The following is a 10369-nucleotide window of genomic DNA, read 5'->3' on the forward strand; positions in this document are numbered from 1 at the left end:
GACTCCGGAGAGGATGCGGACGAGACTAAACGCACGAAGGACCCTGGAAAAGGTCACACCGGCGGCGGTGGTAGCGGGGGGAGGTGAAGACGGAGGCTTTTACAAGCCGCCGGCCGCGTAGCGAAGATGTCGCGGCTCTTAGCGGCCACCGGGGTACGGCTGCAACACGGGCACTTATTTAAGGGAATGACAGGGAGGCGAGCTGTGGCACAAGTGCACGGGTCGGTGGACTGGGCGCCCCCCCGATCCTAGTCCAACACAAACACAGCCATTTGAAATCAGTTTTTTGTTTAGTTCTTTTAATATTTCATTTTGGCCGTCCAACCCTGTTTGTTCTGTGCTCAGATTACCCTCCATCTCAAGATCCAATCCGGTCAGAGACCGATCAAAGATCCCCAGCGGAGTGTGGACGGGGGGATTCTTCATTTCACAAGTCTCCACAGACATTAAAAATGAAGTCAAAGAAAAAGACGAGCGGTTTGTTTTTTCCCCCTGGTTATTTTTATTTGCAGTTCTTTACATTTTAGAAAAAGAATCCAAGGATTTTGCCTCCTGTGTGTTTCCGTCTGGCCTCTTCATGGTCCATGATGCCAGCTGAGGTGGTCAGTACAATGTATCTGCGGGAACAAGACAACATGTCAGAACACAGCGTGACCAGGGAAGCTCACTCCCACCAGCCAATCCAACAGGTCAGATTGCAATCTTTCTGTTCTCATTTAACCCCCCTATTCTTCTCAGATTGCGGTTTGAAGAGAAATTTATTATGTTTCTCCCACCACTTCTTTCCTCCAGTGTTAAACCAGCCGAGTCTGCAGTGTTTTTCAAATTCAAAGATAAACCTCCTTTTGTGATAACGGGCCTGACAGCTGAAGCGGAGCTGCAGCATCACATCAAAGCGATGAGATAAATTAAAGATTGTACCATCTTTATTTTTAAAATTCCAAATCCCAAAATGTCTCCACGCCTGACTTCCCGCCTCACTCGACCCACTCAACTGAAGAAGCTTTCTTTCAAAACTGACTTGCGGTGCATTTCAGCGCGGCGCGGATGGGAAGCGAGCTCTAAGAACGCAGCCAAAACACCAACCGACGCTCCCCCGGCGCCATCACAGGTGTCGCCTCCCGCAGCCGAGTCAGAGACGAAGCGCGGCTCAACAAATGCGCTCACAACGGACGAGGAGAATCACAGGCCGGCAAGCAAAGCATCTCGGCAACAGAGCCATTTAATTGATTCAACCCAGTCTCCGTAATTATGAGATCTTGAAAAGGACATCTGTTCCTCCCCAAAGAGTCGTAATGTACCGTCAGCCGACGCAGATGTGGCGTCAGACACGATAAAGTCAGCACAGTTTGTCGAAAAACAGCGGATGAGCGAAACGCCGGTTTGTGTCTAGATGTTCGTTTCGGAAGAGCAACTTATCCCATGAAAATTTAAATTAAAAACGCTTGGTGTAGCGAACCACTGAGTAGCCGCATAAACTCCCATCCCATGCCACCGCAGGGAGTGTGTGATTTTAGATGTTGAAAAGATTTATTTTGTTCAAAAATGTCAGCTGAATGTATATCCTGCGCCCAGAGCCCAGGCTACCCGTGGCATCTGCGTCCCGTTTTCCCTGAGGACTTTCCACATTTAAAAAGGGAAATTTATGGCTGACTTATCACTATTACAAGGATCGCTGACAGCAACAACATCGAGCAAGACATTTAAAAAAAAAAAAAAAAAAGTCTGCCTTTCATCCACTGACTATATACTGTAAAACTGCAACACACCAGAAGCAATACCAATAGATTCATCCCAGTCAAAGATTAATCACGACAAGATTAATGATGATCTGAGCTAAATCTTTGAAGTCTGCCCAAGGACTGTTCGCACACACATCCCAACTTGAATGTATGAAGCACATCAGAGAGGAGTCTGATTCTTGGCAAGCCTGCCTCACTTAGACCTACACCAACCAGGGTAAAAGGTAATGACCCCCTTGTCCATAGAAGTCATTCTTAAATGTGAGTGAAGAGGGGAGATACAAGTACTTCAACCAAGGGGTGAGATCAGCATATCTACACACTAACAGTTTGAATTTAGGGGCCTAATGATTGCGACTGTTTGTGTCTCACACCGTCAAGGCTATATTGAATTTATCACAGAGCATCTGGACTCCGACAATTTGAATCCATCCACTAATCTTCAGGAAAAATATTTACAAACCATAACTCAAGAATCACAATGACTCACATATCTAAAGGATTGAGATTTCCCAGAAAAAGAAAGACTCCCGCGAGATTCAGTATCTCACGTTCACAATTCAAAGAGCTGCTCAGTGATGTGTGTGAGTTCTCACCCAAACTGTCTAGAGGGCAGCAGGTTGTTCTGCCACTTCTCCAGGTCCTTGAGCTGGAGATCAAAGCGTGGACTGATCACGCCACACTGCAAAGACAAGAAAATAATTATTCACTCACAATCAAAGATCAACAACATGGTGTAAATCAAACAGACCCCATATAAACTGGGTTCACCATCTCATCAAGTTACAAAAATTAAAAGGTGAAGGGGGGCTCCTTTTGGTCTTCACCAACTGGACAGGTGCCATTGATGTGAAAACATGATGCACGTACACGCTGCACTGATGTGAGAACCCTTGCATAACTTTTCAGTTTGACTTTGGAGAACACTCAATCAGGTAGTTCAGTGACAAGGACAAAAACAGCAGGATGGAGTGGAAGCTATCAGCAGCAGTGTTCAGGGGGCGTTTGGTTATGGACAAAGGACAGTGCTGGCAACTCTGCTCTTTATCAAATGTGAAAAATAAAAATTGCACAAGAAAATTACACCAAAACAAATTATTCTTGTGTTACAATTGAGTGAATACCAACGCTAAATAGTTCCTGATCGATGAAAGCTGAATATTGTCTCCTGGTTTCAATTTTCAAAACGTGTTGAGGCCAAACTGAGGGGCCAAACCTGTGCTCACATGGGTGAGTTAAAAATTTCACACAATCCAGCTTCCGGGTGCTTTCACACAACCACATAATACCAAGGAATGCTTTCAGCAAGCTGTGCCACCAGTTCAGTGATTCCCATTTACAAATATGACAACTTAATCTGTGCCGTAGTCTAGAACCAATTCTGTGTGTATTTAACAATAATAATCGGCTGTGTTGAATGGCCTAAGAGTAGTGACAATGATGATACGCAGGAGGCAGAGCTAGAGGTTGCAGAGACAAAAGATGTAGAGATTTTTGGGGAGTGATATGGATGGACAGGATCAGGAATTAGTCTGAAGAAAAGCCAAAGAACACAGATTGAGGTGGTTGGGTCATGTACAGAGACCGGATAGTGAATGTGTCGGTAGATGGATGCTGGAATTGGAGCTGCCAGGCAGGAGGTCAAGAGGAAGACCAAAGAGAAGATTTGTGGATGTAGTGAAAGGATATGAAGTTACCTGGTATGAAAGAGGAGGATGCAAAGAATGGGGTTAGATGGAAAAGGTTGATTTACTGTGGCGACCCCAGATGGGAAAAGCCAACAGGAGAAGACGACGATGATCTCACAACTTTTTTTTCCATTCACATCAATAACTTTCTATGTGGAGATTATGCATCCCTATGCAACATTTGGGTAAAATAAAGTCCTACCTTGTTCAGCCTTCCTGTGAGATTGACGACGATTTTGCCGGCTCTGTGGTCATCAATGATCTCAAACTCACCAATATAACCTAGAAATGAGATGAACGCAATCACAGTAAAGCATTGGACTCTGTGACCAAGAAGAAACTGTCAAGTCTGGATTGTTGAGTAGATCCCTAAACACCCGACGTAAACAATCTTGTCTGGCGTCAGATATAGACTACTTCTGCAGTTTCCTTCTTTTTCCAACAAGAAAAGTTTTGATTTCTGCTCTACGCCCTAAGACAAGTAACTCACCGTGCTTCATCATGACGGTTAGGAAGCGCACAATGACCTTGGAGCAGGGCCTGATGAGGACCTGGCGTTTCCCACGCTTCTCTGCATTGTTGATGCACTTCAAGGCATCTGCGAGAACGTTCATGCGCACCATGATGCCTGCAAACACACAAGATAGGAACATTAAATGACATGCTGGGGACGGACCTGGCAGAGTACATTACAGAGAAACTACAGACCATAAGAACACTTTTGAATTATTCTCTAATATTTATTCTGGGGAACACTGAAGCAGATTTGATGAAGAAGACTTGGTGACCTTTTGACTGACAGTGCTTCTTCAAACCTTTTTGCAAACCACCAAAACGACAGAGATAACTCCAATTTAACGAAGATATACTTAAGACCGGTTCAACACTTTCCCACCTAGCTTGCTACAACACTGTTACTTGCTAACAAAATTCTATCAGCTGATACGGATTGTGTTTCTTAAGCTAGCGTCTTTTGTCACGACCTGTGCAAATGTTAACAACCAAAGACGACGATTAAGTGTAACGACTGCTTCAACAAGCAGGGAACAGTCGTTATCTTTAAAATACTATCCGAAGAAAAGGCTAGGAATTCTACTACAGCATGGTCCAGAACACTGGAGAGCACACGGGTGAAGGTAGCTCGCTAGCTTGCTACATCAATTAGCAAAAAATTACACTTCGTACAAGCTCGTCGTAGCCGATACGCAAGTAGTGTCGACAGCATATGATGTGCGAATAAAGCGAAGTGTAGGAAATGAGTTTACCAGGGCGAAGTTACTCCAAAAGTGACAAAATAATCCTAAACTATGCACTCGCAGAATTGAGCATCAGTGTGGGCGCTACGGGTGCAACGACGGCTAGGCCGGGCGGGGAGACGGACGATGTCGGTTATCGCCCAAAATGCGACGGTTTGGGGGTATCGAATCGACACAATAATCGCCTCGATCGATCGCGGAGTAGTTAGACTTCAAGGATAATCTGAAAGTAGGCTGACAAACATTTAGATGGCTTCGATAAAGGGTAGATTGAAAATGACAGAGTGAAAAGACATCTTACCGGTTCTGCAATATGGCGGAAAGAGGAAGTCGTAAGAGTCTGCAATGCATTATGGGGGACGAGCGGCGGCGCCAGTCACGACTTTGAACGGGCTTGCAAAACTAAATTGTTACATTTGTAGAGAGTATCTCCTATTTTTCAACAATATATAGGGGAAAATACAAGTTTATTACCGATCTGGCGCCACCCATTGTCATTCAAATTTCGAGGGATTCAAAAGCTTTATTGTCAATGGACATTGAGTAGTTGAAATTATTGTTTGAAATTAACCAGCTCAGTCGGTCGGATACATTTATTTTACATGAATCATTTATTTAATGACATCATATTGATTTGTACTTGTTATTCTCTCCGCTCATTCGTGAGCCTTAAATGTATTTCAAAATAAAATACGGCGTCCTTGTTAAACGTGTCAAATCAAACCCGAGCGCCACCTAGCGGCCGGGATGAATAATTGCACGTCGAGTCTGGTTACAGCAGGAGACCCTCGGATCCTGTATTTAAATAATTGAAGTATCTCTGGATAAATAAGCAGAAATTAAGAAAGCACTGCATAAAGGAGCTTGGCCTGATCTGTTTATGTTTTTTTAATTTTGTTTTTACAACACACTCAGTCCCTTTGTTAAGATCTCAGACGGCGGTAAGATCTGGCCAAAACTTGAGGGGTTTTGTGTGAAAAAACATGCGTTTTCATGCTTAACACACCCAAAATTGCCAAAAGCATGTCATGTGTTATATCTCCGTGCTCATGGAACATGAGAACAAATCAAGTGATGAATGACCTTTTTTTGTGACACCTCCTCTCTTAACCCTAAAACTAACCCTGATCCCAATCCTAACCAAAGACTTCATATAAGCAGGTAAGTAGGTAGCTCACCCCCATAAAATGGAAAAAAAAGAAGTTATAAATGTATTTAATATGTATTTAATTTTTTGTCGACCTTTGTGTATGCTGAGCAGCAGTAATGAACTATGTTTTTATTACATGTGCGTAGCAGGACGGTACGGTAATTCCAAATGAGTGTAACTAGAACAGTGAGCAAAATGCTAATAAGAATAAGAATAATGATGATGATAATAATGATTGAAAAAAATTAAAATACAATCAAGCTGAGTGTAGTTTCTCTTTATTTTCCTGGGATCAGCTGTTATGTTATATGCTTACATTTTCATAAAAAAAAGTCAGAATCAGGCAAATCATGAATACACACACAGATAATCTGTAGTAAAATGCCCAAAATAGCCCATTAGAAATAGCAAGTGATTGCTGGGTTAAGGTAGTACAAATTAAGATTTATGTAAATACAGTACTACCACCATGATTACACATTTTTTTTAAATGGCTGGAAATGGCAACGGTTCTATGTTCTGCCAAGGTAAACGCTCACACAAGACTCTTTCCCATTAAAGCGTAAAACCCCTCTGCAAAACTCCAAGGGTAAATATCCCGGTGGGATCAAGATCTAAATTGTGTTTTCGGAGCTACGGTGGGTCTGACCATCTGACAGAACTCAAAAGTCTTCAACCGGAACAGATTAAATCTTGACCTAAACTTCCCTCCTCTGCCATCCGGTAGAGAGCAAGCTAAACCTCACACATGCACACTCACACACACACACACACACACACACACTCAGGCATACACACACACACACACACACACACACACACACACACCAGTCAAGTTATCAAATTAACAGACAAAGGGAGCATAATGGAATGCTGAACAGCACTAGACATAGTAACCAGGTTTACGTTCCTATTTCTATGGTTACATTAAAACCTCATCTGTTTTTCTTCCTCTAAAATAAAACTTTTTCGAAAACCCAGTGAGGCGGCTGCTGACACTGCCCTCTACTTTTCAAGTTTAACCTCCGTTGCTGACCATGCTGGCCAAGGAATCCGCGTCTCCCTGGGGATCCAGGCCGAGCTTCTGGAGGTCAAGGCCCATGGCCACCAGCATCTGGAGCAGGGTGAGCTCCTGCTGGGTGGCCCGGTCCACCAGAGCCGGGCAGGTGGGGTTACACTGGGGCCACTGGCAAGTGTCTAGCAGGTGGAAAGGGCAGCCTTTGGCGGGGGTTCTGTTGTTGCGGGTCGCCTCCAGACTCCTGTCCCAGCAGTGCAGGGCCCGCGGCAGAGAGGTGCCTCGCACTTGGAAATTCATCCAGTTACTGAAAAACAGGAAGTGAACCAGAGAAACATCATGGAAAGGGTGAATATTTTGCCCGCCGTCCAAGTTACAGCCATTTGGCCACTGACGGCCGAATGTGTCACGAGCCGCCAGGCTAACTTTGACGCCGCCGGTCAACAAGCGTCACATCCCCACATCGGGTAACATCACTCTGGATCGACACACCTTACTTAGGCCGACCGTGTAAACCTAGCCAAGGCCCCGCCGGTGTCACCCTGCACGGCAAAATCAGAAGTATGCTCGCGGGGTACCTCGGGGTTAGGGAAAGTGTGAAATGGCATTTGGTGGCATGCAGAATGCAACGAGAGGAATGAGCGAACCGAAAGAGCAGCATGAGCTCATTAGCCAAGGATGGCGAGGACAGACAGGAGGGGTAGCGGCGCTCTTACCTTTTAGTGATGGCCGTGTGCGAGAGGCAGGACTGGGCGAACACGGCGCTGAAAATGGACCACAGAACAACCGATCGTCATTTCTCGCCGATACCCGACCTCTTGCCCGAGTTACCCAGAGTTACTGATCGGCGACGTACGTCACATCTCTGAGGGAGTTCTTCAGCTCCACTCCCAGGTTCCTTATGTACTGCCACTGCTCCATGGTCATGCTCTGTCCACCCATGTAGATGTTCTCCACCCTCAGCTGCTCCTCATCAAACAGCCACTGCACTACAAACAGAGGGGCTGTGGGGGGGGTGGGGGGGGTGGGGGGTGGGGTGTGACGTCACACACGGATAACGTACAGTTGATCAGAAATTAAGGGAAATCGACTAATTGCATTGCGCGATTGGTCGTTTCCAGTCACGAAACGAGAACTGGAGAACACGAAACTCACTGGTCAAGGTGGAATAGAGCTTGTGGCCGAAGAAGCACTGCCACTCCTCTCCCCTCTTATAGAGCTGTCGACACCTGTCGGGTACGACGCCGTTCCACAGCCTGGCGAAGAGAAAACGCGCGCCGTCATCACGCAACATCGCCGCTTCCCGCCTAACAAGGAAGGTGCTAACGCGGCTCTTTACCGGAGTCCAATCTTGATGGCGTCCTCGGGCGAGCAGGAGACGCTCTCGGGGCAGTTGGGCGATCTCTGCCGCTTGCTCTCCAGGAACCACCCGGAATCCACCAGGCCTCGGACCTGGACGTCGGCGCCGAGCTGCTCCAGCTGACCGGCCACTCTCTCGATGTTGAGCAGGACGCCCGTGCCGCCGGCACTGCGGGGAGGCGGGAAGCTCAGTGAATAATCTGTCTCCGCGGGGAGACGGAGGGCTTTTCTTAACCGTTATCTTAACAATCAGGACAAACTGGGTTACTCGCCTCGCCCCGGACAGCATGACGACCTTGGCCTGCTTGATCCCTCTCGGGACCAGATCCCTGATGACCTCGCGGATGATCAGGGATCCCATGAACGCGTATTCGGCTGGAGACAAAAAAACACATGGGCGATCAAAGGGGGGGGGGGGGTGCGGACGGCGGGTGCGAAGAATTGAAACTCACTCGCGTTCGCATTTCTGTCCTTCTCCCTCCCTTGTCGCTGCCTCGGAGGAGGAGCGGGGGCGGGGGCGGGCCCGGTGCCGCTCCATACGTCGCTGGAGCAGTACGGGATGAAGCTGCGGAAAAAAGGTTGCACAGACGGGGAGGCCATTTTTTCCAAAATGCAATATCATATATGTTAACGCGGTTCCTTGCAGACTTTTACTTAATAACACAACTCAGAACCGTCATCGCCCTCCTTTAAACTTTCCAGGATGTTTCCGGGTTAAAAACTGAGACCGAGAAATGTCCCCCGAAGAACGGGTGTGACGCGATGACTGTATTTGAATGTATTTCTGTCGGGATGCTCACACAATGTTAGCGTTGTGCCAGTGCGGGTTCTCCTCCACGTTCGGCGACAATATACCACTTCCTGCGGATGAAAGATCGGGCGTTATGCGGATATCCCCCTCGTGTCGGCGAGCGCTTTGCTCGAAGGAAGGGTTAGCGCTCTTACCGCTCTTTGTCTGGGGCCAACCGGATGAGCTCATCAGGCGAGGGATATTCTGGTACCTGGAATCGCAGGTGTCTTTGCTGTAGCAGCACCAGCCACCTAAAAATGATAGTCTATTATTAGAAGAGGCAGGAAGGCACCTGCAGCCCAGTCGCACCTTTAACTGGGTCCATATCTGACCTTTATCTAGTGTTTAAAGATTTGTAAATGGCTTATACGTGCAATGGATGCTGGACTCGGATTACTTCTTTGAGCAGAAGTTCAAAAAAAGTTTCTCAAGTCAATGCTACGCGTATTTAAAACGTCACATCGCAAACACAAAAATGTACTTAAAACATCAAGTAAATAAAGTGGGAGAAAAAAATGCAATGTTTTGAATTATTTCAAAAATCACATATAAGATCATTTGCGTTGTATTTTATTAAGAATATTCGATGTACTAATATACACAAAGAATAAACTGTACTTTAGGTCTGATGCTTTATATAGTAAATTGTGCCATGTATTTATGCAGTGCACTTTCCGTGATACCGTTCATGGAAAACAGTCAAAAAATGAACAGCGAAAAAAAAAAAAAGGATTTTAGAATATCATTTAATCTGGAAAGGAAGCTGAGAAATGAACGCATTCAAAGTTGAGGTGCATCATTGAGGGGGCGAGGGGGAGTCATGCCGGAACAAGATGACCTAACGGGGGAACCGAATTAACCGGCCGGGTTTTTAAATACTGACCTTCCAGAAATAACAGCCATCGGCGGCTTCCTCTGAACTCCTTTAGGTAAAACCTGCGGAATCACAAATCAACGGGAGTGAGCGGAGGCACGTGGGCGACGGAGTGACGAGGCTACCGCCGCCGGGGAGTCTCACCCGGCCGCCGTCCCGTCGTTGCACGTGACCTGCGTGTTCTTCAGGAAGTGCAGCCTCATGTCGTCCGTCGGGGGTCTGGCGGCCCGGGCCCCGGGCTCCGCCGCGCCCCTGCCGGGAGCGGGATCCGCCTCGGGGGGAGGCTTGACGGCATCGGCCCCTTGCCCCCCGGCGGACTTCTTGGCCGGCTTGCCTCCGGCTTTAGCGTTGCGGGCGTTCTGACACCAGATCGCTCCGACCAAAAGCAAGAAAACAACCTGGCCGAGTATCTTCATATCCGCACACCGTGGGAAACGCAGAAGCTTAATTTATCACCTCTCCTTCCCGCCGCGGCCTCACACATCCACGCCGCTG

At 46.9% G+C, this 10369-nt stretch overlaps 2 protein-coding genes across 2 annotated transcripts; both read right to left on the bottom strand.

Annotated features, from left to right (window-relative positions):
- Positions 1 to 478: 478 nt before the first annotated feature.
- On the bottom strand, positions 479 to 5023 carry rps15a (ribosomal protein S15a). Its single transcript, XM_086142682.1, has 5 exons — positions 4988 to 5023; positions 3921 to 4058; positions 3633 to 3712; positions 2339 to 2424; positions 479 to 617 (listed from the first exon to the last, which is right to left on the bottom strand). The coding sequence occupies exons 2-5, from the start codon at positions 4051 to 4053 to the stop codon at positions 524 to 526; spliced, it is 393 nt and encodes a 130-aa protein (XP_085998808.1). The 5' UTR covers positions 4054 to 4058; positions 4988 to 5023; the 3' UTR covers positions 479 to 523.
- A 1104-nt stretch (positions 5024 to 6127) lies between these two features.
- On the bottom strand, positions 6128 to 10369 carry notum2 (notum pectinacetylesterase 2). The gene is made up of 11 exons (XM_086142625.1): positions 10019 to 10369; positions 9884 to 9936; positions 9156 to 9251; positions 9011 to 9071; positions 8663 to 8775; positions 8483 to 8585; positions 8191 to 8379; positions 8007 to 8107; positions 7708 to 7855; positions 7568 to 7615; positions 6128 to 7158 (listed from the first exon to the last, which is right to left on the bottom strand). The coding sequence occupies exons 1-11, from the start codon at positions 10288 to 10290 to the stop codon at positions 6855 to 6857; spliced, it is 1488 nt and encodes a 495-aa protein (XP_085998751.1). The 5' UTR covers positions 10291 to 10369; the 3' UTR covers positions 6128 to 6854.

The sequence above is a fragment of the Fistularia commersonii genome, chromosome 35 (assembly GCF_037954325.1).
Source record: "Fistularia commersonii isolate RoL2024-O1a breed Wild chromosome 35, RoL_Fcom_v1.0, whole genome shotgun sequence".
Taxonomy (NCBI): domain Eukaryota; kingdom Metazoa; phylum Chordata; class Actinopteri; order Syngnathiformes; family Fistulariidae; genus Fistularia; species Fistularia commersonii.

What these genes read in the sequence shown, in the direction of transcription:
- notum2 (XM_086142625.1), bottom strand. Translation starts at nt 10,290, where the DNA reads ATGAAGATACTCGGCCAGGTTGTTTTCTTGCTTTTGGTCGGAGCGATC. An exon ending in AACGACGGGACGGCGGCCGG is followed by an intron (nt 9,937 to 10,018) that starts GTGAGACTCCCC and finishes GTGATTCCGCAG; the next exon opens with GTTTTACCTAAAGGAGTTCA. An exon ending in AACTCCCTCAGAGATGTGAC is followed by an intron (nt 7,616 to 7,707) that starts GTACGTCGCCGA and finishes GTCCATTTTCAG; the next exon opens with CGCCGTGTTCGCCCAGTCCT.
- rps15a (XM_086142682.1), bottom strand. Translation starts at nt 4,053, where the DNA reads ATGGTGCGCATGAACGTTCTCGCAGATGCCTTGAAGTGCATCAACAAT. An exon ending in AACCGTCATGATGAAGCACG is followed by an intron (nt 3,713 to 3,920) that starts GTGAGTTACTTG and finishes TCTCATTTCTAG; the next exon opens with GTTATATTGGTGAGTTTGAG. An exon ending in TCACAGGAAGGCTGAACAAG is followed by an intron (nt 2,425 to 3,632) that starts GTAGGACTTTAT and finishes TTGTCTTTGCAG; the next exon opens with TGTGGCGTGATCAGTCCACG.